Source organism: Camelus dromedarius, chromosome 20 (genome assembly GCF_036321535.1).
Source record: "Camelus dromedarius isolate mCamDro1 chromosome 20, mCamDro1.pat, whole genome shotgun sequence".
Classification (NCBI taxonomy): domain Eukaryota; kingdom Metazoa; phylum Chordata; class Mammalia; order Artiodactyla; family Camelidae; genus Camelus; species Camelus dromedarius.
The window spans coordinates 798,708-825,719 of record NC_087455.1 but is presented as its reverse complement, the minus strand read 5'-3'; the positions used below and the strand labels follow the sequence as shown (position 1 = coordinate 825,719).

Below are 27,012 nucleotides of genomic sequence, written 5' to 3'. Positions count from 1 at the left end.
GACGCCCTTCCACATGGCCTGGTAGATGCTCATCTTCTCCTGGCGCCCGGGCTCGTCCCTGGCGGGCACCAGCACGCCGGCTATGCAGCTGGTCCCCTCCAGGTAGCGCCTGACTCCTTCGTCCTGTGTCACATCGTCTGCAGTGGTCCTCCCTTCCTCTAAGGCCCCCAGCGTCGCCTCACTGAGGACACCTGCAGCGCAGAGCTCGGCAGCAGTGATTTGTCTCCTGATCCCTCTGAACCAGAGCTGTTTTCTATTCTTTTCCGTCTCATGAATTATTTCGAAGATAACAGTCACTACCGCTTCTAGTGCATGTGCTGTGTCTCTTTTGTATTTTACAACTAACTCACGCTTCTTCTCTTCTGTCACATATTCTGAATTCAGCAATTCCCAGACCGATGGTCTCTGGCCCTTAAACCTCCCCACAGTGACCTCCACTTGCTGGGCCTGGAGAGCTCTGATGGTGGCGTCGTCAATATATGTGCAGTGCTGTCCAGTAAGAAGTACAGGGAACAGGGCCCAGCCCGTTGCCTCTTCCTGCTGGCTCCTCTCCTGCAGCTCCTGGTACGTCACCTTCTCCTGTGTGTTGGGGTCTACATATCTTTTATTCATGCCCTTTGGATCTGCAACGAGCGGGTAGGTGTCTGGGTGTAGACAGCCTCGTCTGTAGGCGGCGTCCAGCGGAAGCCGGTGGTGGTGCAGCGGGTCCACGACGCCCCCCGTGGCCACCTGCACCTCCAGCAGCCTGAGCGCCCACTCCTGTGCCACCAGCTTTCTCCTCATGGCCTGGAACAGGGAGATCGTGTGTCCTGTCACTGGGTCCACATATCCTCTGGCGGCCTTCTCGGCGATCAGGAGCCTTTCCTGCAGGTCTTCGCCCACCAGGCCAGCAGCCACAGCCTCATCCACAGAGAGCCTCTGGTGGCTGTAGGGGTCCAGCATGAACCCTGTGGCCGCCTGTGCCTCTAGTAGGTGAGCCACGAACGCTGCTGGCACGAGTCCTTTCCTGCCGGCCTCGTACATGCTCAGGACCTCCTGGGTGGATGGTGTGGTCACACCGGCAATGCAGCCCCTGCCATCCAGGTAGGCCTTTACAGGCTCCAGGTTGCGGAGGGCCTGCCCCCCACTGTCCCCTGGGTGCAGCGTATCCAGGGTCTTTTTATCGATGATTCCTGAGTTGAATAACTCTGCAGCTGTCACCTCCCCACCAATGGCTGCCACCTTGATCACCTGGTTTTGCTTTTCTGTTTCTTTGACCGTCGTGACGATGATCTCCAGCAACTGCTCCAGGCTCACGTTCCGGGCTCTGTATGCTTGGACAAGCTCTCTCTTCCTGTCCTCAGTGAAGTACTGAGAGGTCAGCAGGTCCCAGAAGGAGACCATCTGATTGGCAAACCGCCCCACACGCATTGTGGTTGTTTTGGATTGCAGAACTTGCTTCGTGGCTTCATCGATATACACGTATGCCTCTCCTTTCTTTACAACTTGCAGCAGGTAGAGCCCCGTGTCGGGGTCGCGCACGCAGCGCTCCAGCAGCTGCATGTAGGTGAGGTTCTCGTGCGTGTTGGGGTCGAAGAAGCCCCTGGTGTCATCGCTGGGGTCCTCCAGGACGCGGCTCATCTCCTCGTCGAAGTAGCCGCGCTGGAAGGCCACGTCCATAGGCACGCGGTGGCTGTGCACCGGGTCGATGACGCCGCCCGTGGCGATCTGGGCCTCCAGCAGGCGGATGCCGTGCTCCCTGACGATCAGGCCCTTCTTCATGGCCTGGAACAGGGAGATCTGCTCCCCGGTGTAGGGGTCGGTGTAGCCGGTGACGGCGCGCTCGGCCGACAGCAGCTTCTGGTAGGTTTCCTTGCCGAACATCCCAGCCTCGAATGCCTCCTGCACAGTCAGCTTCCGGTTCTCCAAGGGGTCGATGAGGAAGCCAGTGGCCGCCTGTGCCTCCAGCAGCACCAGTGCCGTGCCGGGCCGCAGAACGTGTCTCCTCAGGGCCTCTGAGATGCTCATCCTCTCCTTTGTGTCCTGGAGAAGGACCCCGGCTATGAAGTTGCCTCCTTCCAAGAAGCGCTTCACGCTGTCCATCTCCGTCACCTCCTGCACCGTCTTCCTCCCCTCATTCAGGTCATGCAATGTCTTTTTGTCAATCAGCTGGGACCTGAACAGGTCCCTGGCCGACACCTGTTTCCGGAGCCCTCTGAAGGCGGCCTGCGAGGGCTGCCGCTCTGAGGCCTCCACCAGGGCGGTGACTGCGCTGACCACCTGCCGCAGTGCTGTGGCCCTCCCAGACTGGCAGAGTGCTGCCAGCTCCCGCCGCCTGTGGACACTGACATACTCTGAGTGCAGCAGGTCCCAGAGGGACATGCTGAGGCCTCTGAACCTCCCTGTGCTGACAGGCACCTTCATGGCCCTCAGGGCCACTGCCGTGTGCTCGTCCCACTCTAGTGCCGTGTCCTCAGGGAGCGGCAGCAGCCACAGGCCGGTGTCAGCATCTGGAACACAGCGCTCCTTGAGTTGCCCGTATGTCACCTTGTCCCGCGTGCTGGGGTCAAAGAAGAACTTGTTGTCCTCATCTGGTGAGGTCAGCACCCTGCTCGTCTGCTCGTCCAGGAGGCCAAGTCTGCAGGCTGCCGCCTCGGGCAGGTGCACCCCGTGGACGGGGTCCACTGCACCCCCTGTGGCCAGCTGTGCCTGCAGGAGGGGGAAGCCCTCGCTCTGGGGCATGAGCCCTTTCTCCACAGCCTGCCACAGGGAGAGGGAGCCCCCCGAGCAGGGGTCCGTGTACCCGGCCACTGCCCTCTCCACCTGCTGGAGCTGCTCACTCAACGTCCCAGGCACAAGGCCGGCCTTGATTGCATCTTCCACCGACAGTCTCTGGCTGGTCAGAGGGTCAATGAGAGAGCCAGATGCCACCTGGGCCTCCAGCAGTCTCTGACCCAGGCCAGCGGGCAGGAGGCTGTCCTCCATGGCCTGGGCAATGCTCACTTTGGCGCCCGAGCGCGGCAGCAGCACCCCAGCCACGCAGCCTGTGCCCCACAAGCAGGCCCGCACAGCGGGCTGCTCAGCGACCTCAGGAGGCGACCACGCACCCTGGACCAGCGCCTCCAGGGTCTCCCGGGTGATGACACCGGCGTGCAGCAGCCAGACGGCGGGCACCCTGCCCCGCGGGCCAGGCAGGGTGATGCGGGCCCGCTCCAGGAGCTCCGCCTCCTGCACCCACCTCTGCACGGCTGCCCGCAACTGCTGCGCCGTGGTCCTCCCCACCCTGAAGTCCTCTAGGAGGCCCCTCCGCTGCTCCTCAGTGAAGTGGCAGGAGCCCAGCAGCTCCCAGAGGGACATGCCGTCCTCAGTCCCCTGAGTGGACTTTAGGGTCTCCTGTACTTGCTTGTCCGTGGGGATCGCAGGAGCATCTTCCGGCAGGGGCAGGAGGTACAGGCCGGACGCCTCGTCCCTTACACACTGCTCCAGAAGCTGGGCGTAGCTGGTGTGTCCCCGGCCATCCAGCGTGGGGAAGGTCTCAGAGCTAGACAAAGCCACCTCCATGTCCTGGTCAATACAGCCACGCTGTGTGGCCACGGGCATTGGGAGGTGGTGGTGGTCTCTGGGGTCAATGACCCCTCCCGTGGCCACTTGGGCCTCCAGGAGGCGGACAGCCTGCTCCACAGAGACAAGACCCTTCTTCATGGCCTGGAAAAGGGACACTCGTTCCCCAGAGAAGGGATCTCTAAGGCCGGTGACAGTGTCCTCGGCCTGTCTCAGCCTGCTGTAGAGCTCTGGCCCCACCAGCTCCCTGCGCACGGCCTCGCCCACAGACATAGTCTCCAGACTGCAGGGGTCAGTAATAGCCCCAGTGGCTGCCTGGGCCTCCAGCAGGGCCAGGGCCACCCCTGGCCCCAGCAGCTTCTGCTTCATGGCCTGGTAGAGGCTGAGACGCTGGTTGGAGGGCTGCAGCATCACACCACCCACGGCCCCCGAGCCACGCAGATACCTGCGGACACTGTCCATGCAAAGCAGAGCCTCAGGGCTCACTGCCCCCGACAGCACCTGGTCCAGGAGCTCCTGGTCAATGATGTGGGCCTCCAGGAGCTGGTAGGCAGTAACCTGGCCCCGCAGCGTGGGCAGCATGATATCTGCCCACCTCTCCATTTCTCTCTCCAGCAGCTTTGAGACTTGCTCCAGTGAGACCTTGTGCAGCCGGTAGTCCTTCAGGAGCCTCCGCCTCCTATCCTCACTGAAACATTCCGAGTTGATCAGCTCCCAGGCGGAAACCCTCTGTCCCCGGAACCGCCCGTGCCTCACTGACAGCAGCAGGCTCTGGAGGGCTTGCCTGGTGGTGCCATCCACCAGCTGAGGCCGCGTGCGCGTGAGTGGCAGCAGGTGGAGCCCTGTGTTGGGGTCGCGCACGCAGCGCTCCAGCAGCTGCATGTAGGTGAGGTTCTCATGCGTGTTGGGGTCGAAGAAGCCCTTGGTGTCGTCGCTAGGGTCTGCCAAAATCAACTTCAGCGTCTGGTCAAAGTAGCCGCGCTGGAAGGCCACATCCACTGGCACACGGTGGCTGTGCACCGGGTCGATGATGCCGCCCGTGGCGATCTGGGCCTCCAGCAGGCGGATGCCATGCTCCCTGACAATCAGGCCCTTCTTCATGGCCTGGAACAGGGAGATCCGCTCCCCCGTGTAGGGGTCACTGTAGCCGGTGACAGCGCGCTCGGCTGACAGCAGCTTTGCATACACACTGGGCCCGATGACACCAGCCCTCAGCGCCTCTTCCACTGAATACTTCTTGTTTTCTTTGGGATCGATAATGAAGCCCGTGGCTGCCTGTGCCTCTAGGAGGATAAGGGCTGTGCCGGGTCTGAGGAGTCCCCTCCTACAAGCCTCATGGACACTGAGCTGCTCCTGGGATCCAGGCAGCAGCAGGCCGGCCACACAGCCAGTGCCTTGCAAGTACCTCTGCACGGAGTCCAGGCTGCCCACGTCCTGTGCTGTGGTCTGTCCTCGTTCCAGCTGCTCGTACGTGTCTTGGTTGATGATCTCCGCTGTCAGCAGCTCTCCTGGAGTCACGGGGACCCTCAGCCCAGCAAAAGTGTTCCTGGAGGTGGCTGCAGCCTGCTCGAGGGTGGCCCTCAGCACAGCTCCCAGCTCCTCCACCGAGAGGGTCCCATCCCTGTGCTGCTGGCTCAGCGCCACCCTCTGTTCCACGGGGACTGCCTCAGAGAAGAGCAGCTCCCAGAGCGACACAGGCCGGCCCTGGAATTTGCCCACGGAGATGGTGGCCACAGCAGCACTCAGGGCCTGCCGGGTGCTGTGCTCAATGAACTGGGGTCCCTGCGGCTCCTCTCCAAAGCTCCCCACTAAGACGGGCAGGAAGGCCAGCCCCGTCTCTGGGTCGGTGACACAGCGGGCAAGCAGCTGCCCGTAGCTGAGGCCTTCCTGTGTGCCAGGGTCTGAAAAGCCAGTGGCCAGCAGGAGACACTGCTGCGTCTTTTTGTCCAGGCAACCAAAGCGCAGGGCAGCCTCCAAGGGCAGCCGGAGCCTGCGGGCAGGACACACAAGCCCACCTGTGGCCAACTGGGCATCCAGGAGCCTCAGCGCCAGAGGCCTGTCCACCAGCTCCTTCTTCATGGCCTGGAAGAGGGGGATGCGGGTGCCAGTGAAGGGGTCATGGTACCCTGTCACTGCCTGCTCTGCCGCCAGGAGCTGCCTGTGGAGCTCTGGGCCCACCAGGCCTGCCCTGACTGCCTCATCCACCCATAGGTGCCGGCCAGTAGCTGGGTCCACCAGCGTGCCGGTGGCAGCCTGAGCCTCCAGCAGCGGGAATGTGGCGCCCATGGGGAGCAGGTGCTCGGCAACAGCCTGGAAGAAGCTCTTCTTGAGGCCTGCAGGCAGCAGGACCACCCCTGCCACACCACCTGTGCCCTGCAGGTAGCGCTGCACCTCAGCGCGGGTGCTCACATCCGGCACTGCCAGCCTGCCCTCCCGCAGGCCTCGGGCTGTCCCCTCATCCAGGACCCCCACCTCCAGCAGCTCGGCCAAGCTCACCGCTCCACTTAGGGTGCGGAAAGTGGTCTTGAGGGGCAGCAGGGCCAGCCCCGTGCTGGGGGCCCGCACACACCTCCCCAGCAGCTCGCGGTACGGCAGCTGCTCTAGCGTGTTGGGGTCCAGGAAGCCTGGGGCACCCGAGTCGGGCCCAGACTCTGACAGGACGTGCCACGCCTCCTGGTCCAGGAGGCCCTGCTGGCAGGCCAACTCAGGGGCCACACGCACACCCTGGGTGGGATCCACCAGACCCCCAGTGGCCAGCTGGGCCTCCAGCCAGTTCCACCCCAGTGCCCTGTCCACCACCTCCTTCCCAATGGCCTGGAAAAGGGCCAGCCTCCCACCCCCATAGGGGTCAGGGTAGCCAGTGACCGCACGCTCAGCGGCCAGCAGCCTCTCCTTCAGCTCCAGGCCCACTAAGCCCTGCTGCAGGGCCTCAGACACAGGCAGCGGCCGGCCCTGGGCGGGGCCCACCAGGCCCCCAGTGGCCGCCTGGGCCTCCAGCAGAGCCAGCCCGAGCCCAAAGGGCAGGACCCCCTGCTTCATGGCAGCGTAGAGACTATGGACCTGGCCCGAGGCCTCCACATACACCCCAGCGATGCTCTGGGCCTGGGCAGACATGACTGCCTTGGTCTGAGGCCCAGAGTGGATGCCAGCTCCCAGTGTGGCCTTTGTGGTCTTGGGGACAATGGCTGGCTCAGTGTTACTGGTGACCAAGACGTCAAGAGGAGGAGAGGCGTGGCTGTTCATGGTGCCTGATAAGTCATGCAGAACTCACTCAATCGAGGTCCACTGTGCGCTCCCTGCAGGGGACAGGAAGGTGCTGTTAGGGTTCCTGTGATGGTAGGGCGGGTGGGAGGGAAGGCCTAGGCTGGGGGTCAACTCCAGGCCCCGGACCCGCCGCCTGGGCCCTCCTGGATCAGGAGGCTTGGCATCCAGTTCGGTCCCTCCCTTTGCCCTGCAGGTCCCAGGAGGGACCCTGTAAGCACAGGGTAGCCTCTGGGGAAGCACAGCCTCTGTTTTCACCTGTAGGCCTTCCTCTGGCCTCCACCTCAGTCCCACACCCTTGCCTCCTCCCCCCAGGGTCCTGGTGCAGGGGCTCAGCCCTGGCCCCCTGGGCTGTGGCTCCCTCCAACAACTTGGGCCTCAGCGCCCACATCTCCCAACCACTGGCCCTCGTCCTGGCTCCCCAAAGGCCCCGCCACCCCTTGAGTGGCCTCCAAGGATTCGCGGACACCAGCACCACCTTGGTGCTCTCCCTCCTGTTCCCAGGGTCCTCCACTTGGACCCACCACTGTTCCGGCCTCTGCTCCCTCCCAGATCCCCACTGGGCTTCAGCCAGATCCCTGCCCTCTGATCCCTTAAGGTCTCCCACCTCAGCCTGGCCTTGTGTCCCCCTCTACCCACCCTGGCCCCGTGCCCACTAGGCGATAGCCTCTCTGTGCCCACATTGGGCCTTGGGGCCCTGGGTGACCAGACTCAGTGCCTATGTGCGGGTCCTGCCAGGAGCTAAGGGCTGGGCAGACAGCTGTGTGCCCTGAATCTCTGAGCAGCGCTGACAGGAGCCTACCCTCCGGCCCCCTACTGCAACTGCATGTCAGCCTCCGCTACCTTCTGGCCTGATCCCTTCTATGCTGGGTTAGATCACGTCTCCCAAAAGACACGTCGGAGTCCTAACGTCCAGTACCTATGACTGTGATCTTATTTGGAAACAGGGTCTTTGCGATACAACTAAGTTAAGGTGAGGTCACACTAGAGTAGGGAGGGCCTTGTTCCAATGTGACTGTCTCCTCAGAGGAAGACAGAGGCTGGGAGAGTACCCAGCTGGCAGAAGTGGACTGGAGCCATGGAATCCAGCATCGCCATCAAATGCCAGAAGCATTGATTTCAGATTCTGGCCTCTCAACTGTGGGAAAATTAAGTTTCTGTTGTTCGAAGCTGCCCAGGCTGTGGTAACTGTTCCCGCCCCAGCCCCGGGAATCAGTCCACACCTTGTTTCCACAGAACCACACCCGCAGCCCCTGGTCCCAGTCTACACCTCATCCCCTGCTGGCACAGGAGTCGGCTCGGGCGCCTGTCCACACCTGTCCTCGCCTCCCAACAGGCTCCCCAGAGCCACTCCTGGGACTCCCACACCCTGTGTGGGGTCGGGGGAGAGGGCTCAGGCCCCGCTTGCCCTCGCCCCCACTCCAAAGCTCTTGCTGCGTTAACCTCAGACTCCAGCTGCCAAACTCAACAAATGCATTTTGGATTTGACTGCCCCAACCTCCGGGTCATGGGGCATGGGGACCCTTCTCCCTGGTGAGAGGGTTCTGCTCCGTCTCCGTTTCCCCATTAAATCAGAGAGCAATGCTGACTGCAGCCTGTCCTGGAGGTGCGGAGCCACATGTCCAGCTGTCTCCTGGACACCGGTGCCCAGCAGTCTCACAGGGAGCCTCAAGCTACATGGCACCCCCACAGCCACAAGCTATGGGCAGCTACCCCTGCCCACTCTGCAGAGCCTGAACCCTAACCCCTCCCAAGGCCCCTTTCTTCCCATGGCTGGCCACACGATAGGTGCTCATTTTCCAGCCCATCTTGCATCTGTGGCTGTGGCCTCACAGTGCACGGGCCAGTCCTCCCCGCTGACCCCCAGCCTCTGGAGCAGTGGGTCAGCAGTGAATACAGGGCAGGGAGCTGAGACCTCCCTGGGGAGACCTCAGTGGCTGGGGCTGTGCAGGGGGCAGCGGCCCCTGCTGTCAGCATGAAGCCAGGGCCAAGGGCACACAGGCTTGGCAGGATGAACACTTTAAGATGCTGCCCAGACCCCATTCAGGATGGCAGGACTCAGCCTCACCTCACGGGGGACACTCAGCACACAGCCCTCACTGTTGCTCCCTCGGCGTGAGCTGCCTCGCCCAAAGTCCCGCTTCCTGGGCTGCACTTAGGGCACTCACAGCCCTGGGGCTGCCTGCTGAGACCCCTGGCAAAACCCTGCTCCCTCCCTTCCCTGTCCAGAGGCTGGGCCCAAGCCTCCTGCAGCTGATCCCTGGCTCAGAGTTAGTGCCAGGACCGGGCAGACACGGAGGCGGGGCTTTGGAGGGGCCGCCGCCGCTGCCGCCACCGCCACCGCCACCGCCACCGCCACCACCACCACCAGCTGGACTCCAGGAAGCACCACAATTATTCAGCTTTGCTGAGGTGAGCAGGCCTCACAGGGCAGGTGCCCTCAGGGCAAGACATTAGGCCTTTGAGAGGATGGGGACGAGGGCATCGGATGGGGAAAGAGCAGAGTTGTGAAGACCCAGGCTTTGGAAAAGATCCCAAAAGGCTTTGAGTGACCAGCTGGACCCCTGGGGCCTCGTGGTGGCCAGGGGAGAGGCTCCGGTGCACACAGGGCAGGCTGAGGCGCTACAGGAGGCTGCTGGAGGCTCACAGGCGGCCCCTGGCCGCGGGACATGCTACTCCAGGAAGTGCCAGTGCTCTGTCCCACAGGTAGGCTACACGGGTCCAGGGACCAGGGATGGGAGCAGGCATGCCTCCCCACCCACCCAGTGACCCACCGGAGCCCAGGCTCCTTGTCCTGTTCTGCAGCTCCAGGGTCAGTGGGTTGGACGTCCTAGGCCCCAAGGAAGACTGCTTCTGCCGGGGGACACAGCAACAGTCCCACTGAGCTGAAGGCCACTGCCTCTACCAGGGCCTTCTGGCTCCTTGAGTCCAGGACCAAGAGGCCAGAGGAGGGACCTGCCCAGCAGGGGAGCTGACCTGACCACAGGAGGAGGGGGGCTGTGCCCAGGGGGCCCACGCAGACCCTTCCCTGCCTGGTTCTGACAGCAAATGGATAGGTGCAGCCACCCTGGCCTGAGAGGCAGCCTCAGGGATGAGGGGCTGCTCCCACCAGGGTGAGCACACGTGTCGGGTGCGGGGGAGTGAGAGGAGTGACGGTGGGGATCACAGAGAAGCCCACAAGTGCCCGGTGCGCCCGAGACCCGCGGCGGTGGTGGCAAGGGCTGGGGCCCATCCTGCTCCCTTTCTCCTACGTTTCCCAGGGAGAGTCGGGGGAGGGGATGCCTGGGAGCAGGGTTCCAGGACACAGCGTGACTGTGGTGGATGCAGGGCTGCCCTGATCTCCTCCCAGGAGTGGGTGACATGGCACCACAGGCCAGCATGTCCCTTTGCCATCTGCCTCCTCTCCTCCCTTCTGCAGGCACTACCCCTGCCAAGACCGTGTCAGGCTGCCCTTCTGGAAACGGGCCTGGACGTGTGCTGAGCTGCCCGCCTTCCCCCGGAGACCGGTGCTTCCTTTGTAAAGCTACCTTTGTGCCAGGGTTGCTTTCAGAGGGTTTGGGAGCCAGAGGGAGCCTTGCCTTGGTCTCGGCAGGAGCACCAGGTAACAGCGCTGCCACCAGGGTGGCTGCAGCAGTGAGCCAGTCACCTGACGTCTGGCAGGGAACCAAGGTGTGAGGGAAGAGAGGCCCTTCACTACCCAGCAAAGTGGGCAATGGATTCTGGGCCACAGGGGCTGCAGGAGCAGACGAGTGGGCACAGCTGTGGGTGGCTGTTGGCTGGACATGGGTGGCCCTTGGCTGGACATGGGCAGCCTGCCCAGAGCCCAGAGGTGCCGTGCTGTGCTGGGGAGCAGCTGCGCCTGGACAGGAAAACCGGAGCAGTTGGCATAAGCTCAGTGAGCAGGAGGCTCAGGCCCTACACAAAAGGGATTCGTGGGAGGGAGGGGCTGGGTGCGGGAGGGCCTGAGGGCAGGGGGCAGGGGGCAGGGGCAGGGGCTAGGAGAGGCCCGTGCCCAGGAGCAAGCCGGATGCAGCTGGGACACCGCCGGTTTGGTCAGCGGTGACCTTGGACCAGGTACGAGCCTGCCTGGTCCTGGACCAGGCAGGACACGGGAACTGTTCTGGGGGCAGGTGCCTTGAGTCTGAAGTGGGGACCCTGGAGAAGCAGCTGGACACAGGGGTCTGAAGCTTCGGAGAGACAGACCAGGACATGTGAGGGGCGTCTGGGACCTGGGGGGGTAGGGAACCCAGGCAAGCCCAATCTCATAGAAGCCAAAACATAGGTGTCCCAGGCAGGTGGCCACTAGCAGAAGTGGCACTGCTGTGTGGCCAAAGGGGCTGGTGGCCTCCTGGCTTGGGGAGGGAGGGAGGCGGAACAGATTTCCCAGGACCATAAAGGAAATTTGAGAAGGAAGGCGGGTCCCTCCTGTGGCTTCCTGGGAGTGGCCCCACCTAAGGTGGACCCCGGTGACAAAGGGTGGGGCGGCAATTCCTGAGGAGGGTGGATCCGCATCCCTTGGGAGGGGGTGCCATCTGCCCTAAAGGGCAGGCCCCCAACTCCATCTGGGCTGGGAGCAGGGCGGGGGTTGTCTGGTTGTCCACCTGAGCCAGATAAGAACAGAGCCAGATGGCCAGGCTGCCTCAGGCCCACACAGGGAGGCAGTGACCATGGCCCTTGCTCCACCTTGGGGCAGCATCAGAAAGATTCCGCCCGCCTGCTCTGCGGGCAAAGGTTGGTAACCTGAGAGAAACTTGGGGTGATGGGCAGGTAAGAGAGAAAGCCGACCCACGAAGGGTGGGGCCTGGCGGGCAGAGCCCCTCCCACCTCCACCTCCCAAGGGTCTGGAGTTGGTCCCTGTGCCCCACCCCCCTCAGCGGGCAACTCCCTCGGCGGGTGAGCGCCGGCCTCCGTCGCCCGACGCGAGGCGGCCAGGAGCGGACCCACTTTCTCAGTTTGTCAGCCTAATTGCCTTGCGCCCCAGGTGCTCTGGCTCGCAGCTGCTGCACATGTCCCCTCCTCCTTCCCGCTCTGCAGGGCAGGGGGCGGGCAGGCAGGGAGAAGTCGGACCTGGAGGGCCCCACCCAGGACGGCGCACCAGTCCAGCCGGAAAACCGCTGGGCAAGCGAGACCCCACCTCCGTGAGCCACCTCGCCCGCGCCCCTGCGGGGAGCCACTTTTCCCACCTGTGTCCCAAGCCTGGGGGTGGCTGCCAGCACCCTCGCTCACCGGCGCTAGTAGGCAGGGAGCCGAGCCGCAGCAGCCGCGCTCAGCCCGGGCCTCAGCCTGCCTGGGCCCAGAACCCCCGGCCACCTCCGGGCGCCTTGCGCCCCCACCCCAGCCTCCGCAGGCCCCGGGCCGAGCGCCGGCGCAGGAGTTTCAGATTTGCTCTGGGGCCGCCCCCTCAAGGCCGCGGCCTGGGTGTCCCACCTGCCTGGACTGAGCCCCCATCGTTCCGAACGCAGTTCCTCGCTTCGCTCTTCCGCCTGCGCCCGGCGCCTCCTGGTTTAAACCCACTCAGGCCCCTCCCCTCGGCTGCCCCTCCCCTCGGCGGCCACGCCCTGATCTGGGGGCGGTGGGCGGCAAGTGGGGCTGTGAACCCGCAGGGGTGCCCTGGAACCGGGCGGGGCGGGCAGGTACCGGGAATCCCACTCGGGCCTGGCCAGCGCCCCAGGCGCACGCCCCTCGGCTGGCTGGGGGTCTGCGATCACCCCCAGGGCCGGAGGTGGCTGCTGCGGAGGAGCAGGGTCCTCTCAGTTCTACCCCTGCCCCTTTCGACCCCTCCCCTAGAGTCACCGCGAAGGAACGCAGGCGGTCGGGTGCGTCCTGCCCGCCCTGACGGCCTTTGAATGGAGTTTGCAAGGGAAATGGGGACCTGCCAGCGGTGGTTTCGTTTTCCAAAAGGTGACTTTATTGCCCGAGGGAGGCCATAGAGCAGGCACTGACCCTGACCCGCTTCCCCTCCCTCCGCCAGGTCTGCCCTCTGCCCTGGAGCCGGCTGGCTGCTGCATAGTCCCAAGTCAGCAGAGCCAGGGAGTCCTCAGGGGTCCCTTCCGTGACACTGTGCCCCTACTCAGCCTTGGGCGTGGAAGAGATGGGGTCTCTGATCCCAGCACACTTCCAGTCTGTCTGAAGAGATGACCAGGCCTTACCCCATGGGTCCAGCCCCTCCACCTGGGCTCAGAGGAGGTTTCTGTCCACCCGGGAGAGCCTTGGCCCTCTCTCATATGCCCATCCGAGCACCCACCTTCCGGGATAGGGGGCTCCCGGTGGTGCAGAGGATGGAGGCCCAGAGCCTTTCAGGCACAACCGCAGGGGCTGGCAGGCTGGGGGCCACAGCCCATGATAGGAATCGCTCATGGATCTTCTGGTTGGTCCTCCCTTTTGCTGCCCAGAGATCCCAGGTGGAGAGGGTCGAGCAGGTACCCCCTTGTCCCCCAAGGTCAGGGCCCAAGACCTTTCCTCCTCTGCCCCCAGTTGGGGCCCTGGGGACTTAGACTCTCCTCTCCCCCAGCCCTCACCTCTGCCTGGGTCATACTTGACCAGATACTCATCCAGGGCCACCCAGCCACCTCCGACACGGACCATGAGAGCACCTCGAGACACCTGCGCAGGCACAGGGGGTGGGGGTCCGGGCTTCTGGGGTGGAGGGTGTGGGGTCAGTTACCACAGCTCTGCCCTCACTCCCACCCAAGCCCATGTGCACACCTGCTTACTGAGGCTTCCTGGACCCTGAGCCGTCCTTTGGCCACCTGTGTCCTTGTCCCTGTCCACATCCGCCACACTGGCCATACTGTGTGGCTGCTGCTGGCCGCTGGGGAGCCCTGACCCCAACAGAGTAAAGAGCTCTGGTATGGGCCCACATTCCCCCAAGATGGGTCAGGGCAACTGCATCCATCCCCTGCCCTGCTCACCGGACCACTGGCCACTGTCCACAATGTTCTGCTGGGAGGCGGGCTGGTGCTGCCTGTGGCCAAGCCATTGCAGGCAGCATGGCCACCGAGCCATGAAACCCGTGTGCGTGCCAGCTCCTCGCTGTGAGAAGGCAGTGTGAGACTGGCTGGGCCTGGATCTCTCTCTGTGCCCGGGTGTGCCCACCGCTCACCTGCACGAGGTGGGGGGCTGTGCGTGGCTGCCCCTCCCCACGTCATGCCCACTGGTCCTCGTCCCTCCGGCTCCTCTCCGTGTGGCTCCCACTCCCTGTGGTGGTCTCCAGCTCAGGTCTTCCAGGAGCCCTCCCAGGGACGCCCGGGTGACTGTCCTGCTCCTGAGGTCCTCAGGCTGTCCCTGGCCAGGGTCCCTCAGAGTCAGGGCCTTCCCTGGAGCTCTGGTCCAGGGCTTCAGCCCAGCAGCCCCCAGGGCCACAGGCCACTCCTCTAGCCCCCAGCCCCGGGCCTGCACCACCTGCACAGCAGGGCGGGAGCAGAGAGGAGCCTCAGGGAGTTGGTGTAGGTGGGGGGTGTAGGGAGGCTGATGAGGTGAGCCCCCCCCCATGCCCCATCCTGCCCACTGCTTGACCTGCCACCCCCGGCCCCTAGACTGGTGTCCCTGCCTGAGTGGCCACTGGGCACCCAGAGCCCCTGCAGGCTGCCCTCCTTCCCCCAGAGCACCTGCAGGTCAGAGGGGCACTCAGAGTCCTGGTGCAAGGAGGGGGGCCTGAGGACCCCCGGGAGCAGTGCCATCATGACGACCCCAGCCTGGTCCAGAAGGTGGCTGTGCCGGCCACAGCCCCTGGCCACAGGCCCTGGCTTGGGCCCGTGGGGCTCTGCCTGGCTCAGCCTGGTGGGCAGCGTAAGCAGCTCCTCCGCAAAGCGTGGGGCAGCCAGCATCACCGTCCCCTCCAGGACGCGCGGCCTAGTGCAGAGGTGGGCGGCAGTGAGCAGGGGCAGGGCCGGGCAGGAGTAGGGTGGGCAGGGGGCAGGGTGCAGGGTGGCAGGCTGACCTCTCTGTTGTGGAGCTGGACGCCATAGCCCGGCAGCCCTGCGGCTCCAGCAGCAGGCCCAGGTGGCAGGTGCCCCTGCCGGTGGCCCTTCCTGGTAGGGCTGGTTCCCTCCACAGCAAAGATGCTGACAGGGTCCACTCTCCCCACAGCTCCCACGGGAAAACCTGTCATCAGAGGAGCCATGTCAACTGCCTGCCTCCGAGAGGGCCAGTGCCTCTGCCCTCCTCCTGGGTGCCTGCCACATCCTGAACCCTCCAACCCCTCCAACTAGTGCCTGAGGCTGGTCCCTCCAGAAGCAAAGGAGGCGTGGCACACACTAGCCCAGCCAGCACGGCAGGAAGGCTCTGCCATGACCTGGCCTCAGGGCAGGTCAGTGGGGGAACACAGCCTCTGCTCAGCTGGCACCATTGTGCTGGGCACTCAGGGCTGGGGGAAGGAAACGCCTAAAGAGCCAGCAGGGGGCTCCCTATTCTGGGTTGAATTGTGTCCCCCTGAATTCATGTATTAAAGTCCTAACCCCCAAACTCCTCAGAAGGTGACCTTATTTGGAAATACAGTCACTGCAGACAGAATTGGTTAAGGCAAGGCGCATGACAGTAGGATGGGCTCTGATCAGTGTCCTTGCAGAAAGGAGAGATTAGGACACAGACAGACAGAGAAAGCTGATGTGAAGGGACAGGAAGAAGGCGCGCTGGAGTCTGCAGCAGAGAGCCTGGGCAGATTCTCACTCCTCGCCCTCAACAGGAGCCCTCCCTGCCCTGCGGAGCCTCGCCCCAGCGCCTCCAGCCTCCACAGCCGCCTGGCCTGCCTGTGGGGCTCCTTCAGGAGCCGCACGCATAGCAGTCCCGAATCCGAGAGCTAAACCTGGCAGGGGAGCTGGACTTCAGGGCAGGAGGAAAACCCTGAACCTGCCCCGTGCAAGCCCCAGCTTCTCCCAGGTTATGGGAGGAGGAGGAAGGGGAGGAAGGCAGAGCCTTGGCTCCCAGGCTGGGTCAGGAGGTGGCAGTAAACCAGAAGAGATGCCCAATCTCTACCTGAGAACTAAACTTCTTTATATTTTGCTCTAAACAGGTATTTTCTTCCCAGTAACTCCTAAGCAGGAATCATGAGCAGCACTATGGTCCTAGCTGGGAGCGCCCCTTGACAGAGGAGGTAGAAGCTGTGTCCAGACCCCTTGGTCCTCTGTGTCCCTACCCAGCACAGCTTAGAGGCTGGGTAGTGCTGTCCCTAGAGGTACTGTCCTTGGCTGGCCAGATGTACCTGGACCTCTGGCCCTGACCCCCTGGAGAGCAGGGCAGCCTCGTCATGGGGACTCGAGGTTGCTTGGGGGCTGGGAGCCAAGTCAGGAAATTGCCTCAGAAACCCCTCTGGTCAACTCTGCCGCTCAGCTGTCCACCTCCCTGACGCACCATCTTCACCCCCAAGGGAGCAGGGCTCCTCTGCACCTGCACCGCCTGCAGGTAGCCTTCTCTGTGGTCACCCTTCTCCTCCCACAGGACTCCAGGACCAGCTGTCCCCCATCCTCCCAGTCTCCTGAGGCACCTGCAAAGCTTGGGCCCAGCTGCCCTCAGGTTGCAGCCCCTCCTCACTGGCCGCCAGCTCCACCGGACCCCGTATAGCCTTCAGCCTAGTGTCCTGCTTCTGAGCCTCTGACCAGCACCCTCCCAGAAGCTCCACCTCTTTCCGGAACACAGCTGAGGAGAGACAGGAGCACCCTGAGACCACAGCTTGGTCACAGCACCCTGCCCCCACCCCACCCAGCCCTGGCTGCCTACACACCTGGGGTCCCTGAGCCCACCTCTGAGGCCAGGCCTCGCATTTTCTCTACAGTGACCCCTGTAGGTTTCACGGGACCCGGTGGGGGGTTTGGTTCCTGAATGGACGCTGTGTCCACTACCGCCTGGCCAGGGGCCTCCGTCCAGGGTGCCAGCCAGGCACTCAGCTTGTGGGGAGAGCAGCATTGTCTCAGGCAGCCCCCACCACACCCACCCCAGCCACCCCTGCTCCATGGTCAGAGAGGACGGGGCAGGGTGGAGCCCCTCCTGCAGCCTGGGGGTGGGGAGGGCCAAGCAGGCCCAGACACTTGCTCTTGGTTCTCGAGCCCTCGATGTTCAGAGGCTGCCCCCTTTGGTTCCAGCTGGGCTGCCGGGCTTGTCAGGGGCGAGGGCTCAGAGGACCCTGTCCCCAGGTCCTGCAGCAGCTTCTGCCGGGCGCGGGCAGCGCCTTCTCCGGTCAGCCTCACCCGCTCCCGGAGCCGCTGCAGCTGTCCCCTCACCAGCAGAGCTTCGTCCTCTGCAGCCGGCGCCGGGGGGTGGGGGCTGTGGTCAGAGACGTGGGCGCCAAGAGGGACTCACACTTGGGGGCTGAGGTGGCAGCATGACTGTGCCCCAAGGCAGGGGTGGAGGGACTGGGGAGGGGCTTTTCCGGGGGTCCCCAAACGTGAGATCGAGTGCTGTCTGCCTTGCTCATTCCACTCACCACTCACCCGCGAGCAGCTCTGCCAGCCTTTGGCCAGCTTCCAGGGCCCTCTCCAGGCCTTCTGTCCGGGCCGCAGCCCCCTCGCACACACCCTGTGAACACATGCCCACTGAGCCCCGTGCCAGCCCCCGGGCCCGCCCTGGTCCCTGGGCCATACCTGCAGGCGCTGCACAGCCCCCTTGCAGCCCTCAGGCCCCAGCTGGTCCTGCCACAGCTCAGCCAGGAGCTGCTCGCCTGGGGTCAGCAGAGCCAAGAGGGCGCTATGGGCCACCTCGAAGCTCCGCGCCGCGGGGACCAGCTGCTCCAGGAGCCCCCACCTGGGAAGCAGACAGGGCAGTCAGTGGTGCGCTCCTGCACCAGCACCATCCGCCCAGCCCCTACAGCCTCACCTGGCCTCTGCCCGCTGCACCAGGCCATCCCACCGGGCCCGCAGCTGTCCAGGGCTCTGCGCCTCCTGCAGCCTCAACTCCACCTGGAGCGCCCTCTCCTCCAGCAGGCGCCGGAGGAGCTACCGGGCATGGGCATGGGGCTGGGCGAAGGGTGCTGCCACCCTTCGCCCAGCCCCCAGCACTGCCCCTTCTGGGGGCCTTCCCTTCCCCGAGCCTGCAATCCTTCCCCACCTGCTGCCCTGGAGAGGGTCTGCAGGCCTTCCCTGTGTGCCAGTGGCTCAGCCTAAGGCTCAACGGAGGACTCGCGGGTGCCAGGGGCCCACCCGGCCCTGCCCCGCACACCCTGTACCTTCTGCTCCCGCAGCTGGGCCACAGCCACCGTGACGTCAGGGGCCAGGGGTCCCTGTGAGGCCTGAAGCTCCTCCATGCCTTCCAGCCAGCTGCGAGTAGTGTCCAGGGGCCCTGGGGATGCCTACAACAGGGATGCACTTCCGTCGGGGGGCTGGGGCTGTGGGGTGCTGAGCCCTGACCTTCACCCCACCCTGGGACTGCCCTGCCTCACCAGGGCTGGCTGACTTCCTGGCTGGACGGGTCCCACTTCCACAGCCTCTGTCACCACCGTCTCTGTCACTTCTGTCACCTCTGTCACCTCCACGGCACGGGTCGCCAGCGGGCCCAGGAGATCCCTGGTGCGGGCTGGCCCCAGGGATCTGCCGGCAGGGAGGGGCCCACTTGGGCCCTCGGGCTGGCCCCGGCGCGCCTCCTTCCCTCCCCCAGGCAGCCCAGTCGCGAGACCGGGTTTCCCATGGCAGCTGGGGCACCATGCAGCCTGCAGGAGGGCAGGATACGGAGGGCGTTCTGCTGTGGCAGGACAGGGGGACTCACGGCAGGGTGGTGGAGCCCCAACTCACCCGGCCCCTCACACACTGCTGCACACGAGCTGGGGCTGGGGTCCCCTGTGGACTTACCGCCGAGTGTCACTCCTAGTGGCTCCTGCCCTTAAGAGTCTGCATGGTCGAGGCAGCCACTGCCGCCTCTGCCACGTGTGCCTGCCCCAGCCCTCCCTCTCCACACAGCTTGGCCAACCACAGCCCAAGGCCCAGCGAGCGGCCCAGCCGCCAGCCCAGCACTCTTCTCTTAGCCTGGTCTCCCACCCGCCACCTGTTTCCTGGGAAACGGGTCCCCGGCCTCAGCCATGAGGGTGGGGGAGGGGCTGGGGAAGGGGCTGCAGTGCTGGAGCCTCCCCCCTCCCCCCAAGTCCCCTGCACAGCGGACAGAGGCCGGGGCCTCTCACTACCCACCCAGGCCCTGTCCAGCCTCCCTGCACTGCTGTGGGGCCGGGGATGGGGGATCGGGGGAAATAGGGCATGGAGCACACTCTTCAGGGAGCCCCTCTGGCTGGATCAGTGAGCCAGAGGCTGCAGAACCATCCCTGGGTTCCACCGTCTCCTCCTCTGCAGCCTCAGGCAGGCCCCGAGACTCCTGGGCTGCATCTTCCCCAACTTCCACGTGGCCTTCACAGGCCACCCCTCCTCCCCCAGCCAGCCCCCACTCAGGGCCTGGACCCCCCACCAAGGCTTCCCCACATCCCACACTGGCTGGCTCTTGCTTTTGGGAAACACAGACCTTGGCCACACCCGGCCTGGACTTAGCTACCCCTGCCTCCAGCCTGGAAGCTCTTTTCACAGGCCTGCTGGACGAGGGGGTGACTCCCTACAGCGGGGCTCCCGGACTCCTGCTGGCTCACGGTTCCCTAACGTGCTTTGTGGTGGGGTGGTCAGGCAGGCACGTGTGTGGGCCGGTTCCTTCATTCCTTCACTCACCTACTCATTCCTTCACCCGACGCTGGCTTCTACCAAGGAGTAGGCTGTGTCCGGCAGGCAAGCCAGGGACTTTCCCATGTCCACGCCATACTGGGCCCCGGGCCCTCCCAGGAGCTGGCCCTGCCTGGGGAGGGGGTGCCAGAGGTCAGGTCTGCAAGGGAGGGGATCCTAGCCTTTTGGGGGAGCCTGGGGGATTGGCCTGATGCCCTCAGCTGTCTGCAGGTAGTACCCTGGGAGGCCCGGGGCCCTCCTGCCCCAGCCTGTGACCACTCACCTGCCCAGACTTGTCTTTTCCACGGGGTTTGTGCTGCTGTTGCCCTGGGAACTTTCCATCAGAAAGTGTTGGGTGGGGTGGGCGGACAGGCCGGGGCAGGCTGGCGGACGCTTCTGCGCACCAGGCGTCTCTGCTGGGAGGGGCTCACTGTCCCACACTCCAGCACAGCCCACCCTGCCCTTCCTGCTCCGGTCTCAGCCCCCACCCCCAGGCCTGCCCCACCCAGCACACAGACCCCCCCTCTTGCCCACCAGCTGCCAGGGTGTCCTCACAGGGCCCCCTCCGGCCCCTTCTCCTCACTCTTCTCCAAGCCTCCCATGGGGAGGGGGCAAGTAGGTGCTCCAGCCCCTGACACCTGGTCCATGCGTGCATCCTTCTGTCCAAGGCAGGACAGGGCTGGGTCAGACTTCCGTTCGAGGCGCCACAGGACTGGCCGAGGACCTGTGACTGAGAAGTGGGAGACCAGAGGCCTGGGAGGTCCTAGGAGCAGGTTTGGGGAAACCTCCAACCTTTCTCATCAGGCACCTGGGACCCAGGTCCTGGGCTGAGCCCAGCTCCTCCTCAACGAGGACAGTAACACTGCCCAGCAGCCCCATGGACAATCTCACTCATTTTGGCAGCTTGGGCCCCCTGTGTGGCCCTCTGTCCACACTGGGGCCCCCATAGCATAACTGAGCAATGTGGACTGGCAGGCCCTGAGCCCGGTGGCCCCACCCACACTCCCGCTCACTCACACGGCAGACAGAGGTTTGCTAGCGCCCACAGCTGTGTGTGCTGTCTGTCCCAGGGCCCCTTCTCTGTGCTGCCCCTGGGCCTTTGCACAAGCTGGGGCCTAGTCCCACCCGACCTGGGCTAAGGACAGCCCAGCCCTGCCTGCACCAGCTCCTACCCCTCAGTGAGTGGTGGTCCAGGACAGGCAGGGAGAGGGGTATGTGGCCACACCCAGGCTGTACTCTCTGTGGCCAAGGCTGAGCCGGAGAGAAAGGACCACCTGAGCCAGGCTGGGGCTTCTGCCAAGGGGGCACACATTACATCCCCCTTGGACAGAAGCAGCCATGATGCCTGCCGCCCCATGGCCTGTGCCTCACTGCGCATTCCTCTGACCTGCTGTCATGTAGGGAAGTGCCCCTCCCGTGGGCAGCACCGCAGAGCTGACCACCTCAGCACGTGGCTTGGGGGTTGCCTGGGCACTGAATGGCTCCCAGAATCTCTTTGCTGGCCTTGGGCCTTGCTGCTGGTCACCCCCTGGAGGGCTGTGTCTGACTTTCCCCACCTGCCCCCGCCCTTGACCCAGCCTCTCACTACGTGAAACAAACACAGGGCGGCGGGGCAGGGTGGGGTGGGAGGTACAGCGCTCTGCTCCTTGCCTGGCCGAGCTTCTCACCAGTTTCCTGGGGGAGGGGAGAGGCCTCCACGCCTCCCGCCCTACTTGGACTCAGGCCACACCTTGCAAAGCCTGTTCCTTGTACCAGTTTCTCATCCACTGACTTTGTTCTGATTGCTGGTGACAGAAGACTTGAGAAGGTGGTTTAGGCAGAAAAGGGGATTTGCAGCTCACAGGTATGAGAAGACCGGGGCAGTGCTCCTTCAGGAACAGCTCCATCCAGGGATCAAACCTTCACACGGCTTATTTTCCTTCCTCTCGGCATTACTTTCTGCCATTTGGCTACATCCTCAGGCCACATGTGGCACAGCTGTCAGCCTAGGCTCACGTCATCAGAGCAGGAAAGAGGGACGCGCTTGCCTCTCTCCCAGAAGTTCTGGAAAAGTCACATTGGCTTTCATTGACTGTCATTGGCTGACCAGCTGTTGTGGGTTGACTTGTGCCCACAGAAAAGATATGTTGAAATCCTAACCCCAGTACCCGTGAGTCTGACTTTATTTGGACTTTTGCAGATGATGCGATCAAGCTAGGGTGAGGTCAGTAGGCTGGGCTGTAAGCCAACAACTGGAGCCCTCCGAGAGCCATGTGAGCACGCTGTGTAGGGGCAAATGCCCAGGGATGACGGTGGCAGAGACTGGAGTGACGCGTCTGCAGGCCGAGGAGCACCAGGGGCTGGCAGCCAATGCCAGAAGCTGGAAGAGGCAGGAAGGGTTCAGAGAGGGAGGCCCTACCAACACCTCGATTCAGACATCTGGCCTCCAGAACTGAGAGCAAACACATTCCTGTTGTTTTAAGCTGCCCAGTTTGTGGTCCCTTGTTACGGCAGCCCCAGGGGACTGGCACACCGCACCTCCGTGAACCGTCACCCTGCTCATCCCTGGAGCTGGGGATGCAGACAGTACCCTGATGCCCTGGCCGGAAGCAGGGGCAGTTTCCAGAGGAGGGCAGGAGTGGCGCGCACCTACCAGGGAAGGGAGGAAAGGTGCTGGTGGACTGGGGGGCCGACCGTGGGAAGCTGACCTGGGCCTGCTGGGGCTGGGATCCAGGAGAGCTGGGCAATCACCTCGAGGGCTGGTCCCCTGGGAAGAGGTGACTGCGTCTCGAGTCGGGGCTGGGGCTCAAGGGCACAAACCTAGGGCCCAAGGCCAGCGCCGTCACACCTGCACACCTGTGTTCGTGGCCGAGGTCCTACCAGTCAGATGCCTAAAGCTACAGAATCTAAGAGCTTCCTGTGGCTTCAGAGTGCGAGGCAGCACCAGAGGGAGCCCTGAGTCCACCCCGAGCACGTCTGACGTCCAACAGATGGGCCGCTGACGCTGCGGCTGCCCAGCCCCTCCTCAGCCACTGGGCGGTGGGGCTCCTTGTCACCCTGGGTGAGGACCTAAGTCTTCAGCAGGCTCTTAGAGGCCGACAGCCCTTCTGCGTCCCTCTCTTTGCCACGCGCCCTGAGCGCCACCCCTCCACTCCCGCGTGGCATTCGCACACCTGCCATTCCTCGTGTCTGCAGCGCCTCCCTGCTCACCTCTGTTGGGCTCTCTCCAGCCCTGGACAGGGGGGCGTCCAGATGGATCAAGCAGAGTGCCACTCGGTCCCACCACCACGGCGTCCTCGTGGTAGAGGACCAGTGCAGTGCTCTGTGTGCGGCAGTGCCCGGGGTCCCGAGGGTCAGATGGGGACGGGGCGGGAGGGTAGACCGCCTGCGTGAGACACAGGTGCGCTGTTCTTCGCCTCGAGACAATGGAAACTGCACGAAGCCTGGAAAAGAATGCACTCCTGGGTCCCAGAGTCCCCTCCGTAAGATAACTTCAAACCAAGGAGCCCAGTGCATGGCAAAGCAGACACCACAACAGTCGCCTTCATAGCGCAGCAGCCGGCAGCCCGGAGGTGGGGGAGCCACCGCCGGGACACACAGCCAAGGGGAGCTCAGCGCTCCCACCCCGAGGCTGGGCGCTGTTCTGCGGCCAGGTGTGGGTCTCGACGCACACCCACTCTCCACCCCTCCAGCTCGGTCACGTGGGTCTGGGGGCCGGGCTCTCCTCACGGCCCTCCTGGGAGTCGGGTCTTCCACCCTCACTTCAGGCTCTGAAGGGCCAGAGGCCCTGGCTCCAGGGGGAGTCTGCTTGCAGACAGTCGGGGTTCCACCACGCTGACAGCTACCAGACGCCCCTGGTCTTTTGGGCTCCACACAGACCAGCAGGCAAGGAAAGGAGTTACCACTGTGTTGGGAGCAGCTGGGCCTGAGGACCATCTCAGGGAGGCTGGGCTGAGGAGCGCACCTGCAGCTTAGAGGGCCCTCAGGGTGACCGGTGCTCTGGGCCCGTCCGTGGCAAGCACAGCCCCCACACAAGCAGGCACGGGTGGCAGCCAGGGGCTCAGAGCCTCAGAGGTCTGGTCCCCCGCCCGGCAGGCCCCCAGGCCAGTGGTAAGCAGATGGGAATGCGGGACGGAGGGGAAGATAAGGGTCAGTTAGGGTGCTGCAGTCAAATGCAGCCTCAGGGCTGTGGCTCGCCTCTAACCCTGCTCTTGTGAGTTCTGGTTTTTTCTCAGAAATCACACCAGCCACAGTTGTGAGTGGGCAAGGGGTGAACTGAACACGGGAGGCAAGGAGATGAGCCAAGTTTCCGCCAAACCCCCGGCTCCTCCGCTCGCACGTGGGCACGGTGAGCACCCTCGCACCTGCTGTCAGAGCTCGGCCCTTGGGCTCCCAAGCCTGCTCGGCCTGTGAGACCAGACCAGAGTGCCTGTAAACTGCAGTCCCCTGGGCAGCCCTCCGTCAGTGACTGCTCAGGGCAAGGGCCATCCTCCGGCCCCCAGCCCCTGATGGAGACCCTGGGGGTGGCCTCGCTGCCTCCTGAGTTCCCTGCAGGATGGGTCTGTTGCCCCAGAATTCACAGGACAGGCCCCTCCGGCCCCTCTTCCCCACCCCCACTGCCTTTTCTGACAAATCGCTTTCACCCAGATCCCTGCCTTGGGCTCCGTTCCCAGGAGCCAGCCCAGGGCAGGGTTTCCTCCCCGTGGGACACGCGCACCACAGCCAGACGCGGTTCTCGGGGAGGAAGCGGCCCTCGTTTCACAGCACTTTGCTTGAAGTCTTTCTCCCTCGCTGCAGACGCTCTGTCACTTCTGCCACCGTATCCCCAGACGTCACCAAGGTGCCAGGCTGAATCAGTGTGTCCAATCAGGCGTGGAGACCCTTGGGTAAAGTGAGCTGAACCCGCTTCCACTGGGGGCCCAAGGGCAGGTGCTCGTCTGGAGCGTGGCTCACGTGTCGCTGCTTGGTGCCTAGCCCCTTCCCCTGACTGTCCCCCACCCCCACAGTGGATGAGGGAGCCCACCAGCTCCAGTCTCCCCTGCCTGGACGTCACCTTCTGCATGTGGTTTGGGCCTGGACTGTCAGCTTCTCTGCTGGACCCTGGGCCTGGAGGACCTGGTCCCAGGTGAGCAAAGGCACATGGCTGGTGGCACTGTGGCCACCACGGAGGGTCCACTGCCATCCCTGGCTCTCACTTCTGGGGCCACCTCTGGTCTCCACCTCCCCAGGCTCCTTCCCCAGCCCCTACAATTCAGTAGGCCCCCCCATTGTCCTCCCAACAAATTGTCTTTTTGCTTAGGGCCCCCAGCTGCTTCCAGAGCAGTGTGGCCTTGGGGCAGACACAGGGTGCAGGGCGGTGGGGCCCCTCACTCCTTGGGGGAGGCCACCTGCTCCCAGGCCCCAGGACAAATCTGCTGGTTAGGCTCGTGGTAAGCACCAGGGCTCCCAGTGATGAGGAATTACATCTCCCCTTCTTTTGAGTGGAAGCTAATTAAGAAATGAGACCCAGGCACAGAGGTCGAGATCAAAACACCACCGAGCTGAGGCCGTGGTTTCAGTCGGCTCCCATCACTGCCCTGAGGCCCTGCCCCGCCTCCCCCACCGTGCTTCATGCGAAGGACTCATCTTTGTCCAGAGGGCTCCCAGGATCTGCCTTCCCTCAGGTCAGGGAGGTGGGAGTGCTGGGTGAGCAGAGGGGAGACCTTGCCCCAGAGGGCTGAGTAATGGCTGGATGGGGGATTCCAAGACTGTGGGCCAGGGAGTGGTGACAGCCTCCAAAGAAACTCACCCAGATCATGTCTCCTAGGTCTGGCCACTAACTAATAGAACAGTGGTTTATATACAGTAGGGAGTTTATCCTCTCCCTGAAATGAGCCCATGGGGGGCCGTCTGAGACTGGCACACTGCTCCTCAAAGTTACCTGTGACCCAGGCTCCATCTGTGTTTCTCATCTGTCATTCTTGGCTGCAGCTTCAATCCTCGTGATCAGAAGAAGGCTGCCGGGGCTCCAGCTGTCACATCTACACACCAAAAGTGAAGAAGAGGAAGGCCAAGGGGCAAAAGGCAATCTCCTTCCAGCTGTGTCTCTCCCAGGGTGTGAAATGGAATAACCCTATGAGGGCCCACATGGCAGTGTTGAGCAAAATCACAAGTGATCTGGCTGTGGTCGTAGCTGATTCTGGGGATTTCCCTGCAGGTGCACCTGTGCGTTTAAGCAAAGCCTTTATTTGGGGTTACTCAGTGCCACCTGGCTGGTGAGGGCAGGAGATCTGAGATGCTTCAGACATCAATGGGGGCTGATTGAGAACCACAGTTTGTCCACAGCACCAAACACCAGGCAGTTGTGGAAAGGCCAGGAGACTCGGCAAGCTGTGGAGAGACCTCCACCTGTGGTCCCTGAGAAGAGAGCCGAGGCCCAGCAGCCTGACCGCTGCGCTTCTTATGAAGGACAGAGGGCGTTTTCACTCCGGGGGCCGTCACAACACGTGGCCACAAACCTGGAGCCTAAGACGACCAAAATCTGTCCTCTCACAGATCCGAGGGCCAGAAGTCCAAAGTCAGGGAGTCCTCCAGGAGGCTCTGGTGGAGGTGCCTCCTGCCGCTTCCAGCTCAGGGGGCTCCCAGCGCCCCTGGGTCGTGGCCGTGTCCCTCTGTCTCCGCCTCCATCTTCAGTCTTCACGTGGCCTCTCCTCTGCTCACCTCTGTGGGTTTCTTAAGTGACACCTGTCCTTGGATTTAATGCCCACCAGATAATCCAGGATGGCCTCATCTCCAGACCCTTAATCGATTTACGCTGCAAAGACGCTTCTCCCAAATGAGGCCACGGCCGCAGGCAGCAGGGATTAGGATGGAGCACGACACTGTAGGGCCGCCACTCAGCCCACTAGCCGGAGGAAGGACGTGTTTGTGTTGTTTGCGTTTGCACTGGAAAAGCGCAAAAGGGGCCCTGAATGTGCTCTTTGTTCGGGAGGACCCCCAGGTCTGCGGAGGGGAAGGGGAGCGTGGCATGGAGCCAGCAGGCAGGAGCCACGGAGCAGCAACCCTGCCGTGTGAGGGCCCTGCTCAACCCCGCGCGAGCTTGCGTGTCCCGAGCCTCCAGGAGCTGGTCCTCAGGAGGGGCATGAGGGGCCCCCAGCCCTGGCGGAGGGGACAGTCCTGGATCTGCTTAGGTACTGGAAGGAGAGGAGAGTCTCCTGGCCCTGGGCTCTGTCTGCGGTGTTCCAGAAGTGTTCTTGGAGACGCCCGATTAAGCCCCCAACAGTCTCCGGTCACTGTCCAAGGCCACCACTTCTGGTGCAGCTGCAATGCTGAAGGATTGAAGGGGGTTTTCACCCTTGGCTCAGGCCAGTGGCAGGGGCGCCGATGTCATTAGACCCACTCTGGGACGGGAGTCATGACCCATCTGGCCCACGAGCCCACTGGGCCCACCGCCTGAAGGGTCACCCACAGGTGACAATGGGCCGAATTGTGTCTCCCCCAAATGTGTTGAAGTCCTAACCCCCAGACCTCAGAGTGTGACCTTATTTGAAATAATGTTGCAGACGTCGTTTATTAAGTTGAGTACGGAGTAGGGAGTGCCCTAACCCAAGGGGACCAGCATCCTTACGAGGAA

At 63.6% G+C, this 27,012-nt stretch overlaps 1 protein-coding gene, 3 long non-coding RNA genes and 1 other non-coding gene across 8 annotated transcripts in view; 2 read left to right on the top strand and 3 right to left on the bottom strand.

Moving 5' to 3' along the window:
• EPPK1 (epiplakin 1) overlaps positions 1-9,076 on the bottom strand; it is an 11,749-nt gene extending 2,673 nt beyond the window's left edge. Inside the window, exons 1-2 of the mRNA XM_064476741.1 lie at positions 8,870-9,076; positions 4-6,836 (exon numbers count right to left, since the gene is read on the bottom strand). Of these exons, the coding sequence (XP_064332811.1) occupies positions 4-6,783 (6,780 nt within the window). The 5' untranslated portion in view covers positions 6,784-6,836; positions 8,870-9,076. The remainder of the gene's footprint in view (positions 1-3; positions 6,837-8,869) is intronic.
• Positions 9,077-9,109: 33 nt separating this feature from the next.
• LOC135318705 (uncharacterized) lies at positions 9,110-16,510 on the top strand. 4 transcript variants are annotated; one of them, XR_010376984.1, is made up of 4 exons: positions 9,130-9,507; positions 10,220-12,702; positions 14,890-15,892; positions 16,237-16,510. It is a non-coding gene; the product is annotated as an uncharacterized LOC135318705 (long non-coding RNA). The 4 variants fall into 4 exon arrangements; XR_010376987.1 differs by lacking the exon at positions 16,237-16,510 and adding an exon at positions 9,734-9,914 and having other exon boundaries at positions 9,131-9,507; positions 14,890-15,266; XR_010376985.1 differs by lacking the exon at positions 16,237-16,510 and adding an exon at positions 9,607-9,914 and having other exon boundaries at positions 9,131-9,507; positions 14,890-15,266.
• Positions 16,299-17,303, bottom strand: LOC116148982 (uncharacterized). Its single transcript, XR_010376988.1, has 3 exons — positions 17,219-17,303; positions 16,520-16,682; positions 16,299-16,434 (listed from the first exon to the last, which is right to left on the bottom strand). It is a non-coding gene; the product is annotated as an uncharacterized LOC116148982 (transcript).
• A 269-nt stretch (positions 17,304-17,572) lies between these two features.
• LOC135318706 (uncharacterized) lies at positions 17,573-18,684 on the bottom strand. The gene is made up of 3 exons (XR_010376989.1): positions 18,170-18,684; positions 17,957-18,079; positions 17,573-17,726 (listed from the first exon to the last, which is right to left on the bottom strand). It is a non-coding gene; the product is annotated as an uncharacterized LOC135318706 (long non-coding RNA).
• Positions 18,685-19,791: 1,107 nt separating this feature from the next.
• LOC116148984 (uncharacterized) lies at positions 19,792-25,541 on the top strand. The gene is made up of 4 exons (XR_004132630.2): positions 19,792-23,748; positions 24,198-24,286; positions 24,407-24,525; positions 25,371-25,541. It is a non-coding gene; the product is annotated as an uncharacterized LOC116148984 (long non-coding RNA).
• The last annotated feature ends 1,471 nt before the right edge of the window (positions 25,542-27,012 follow it).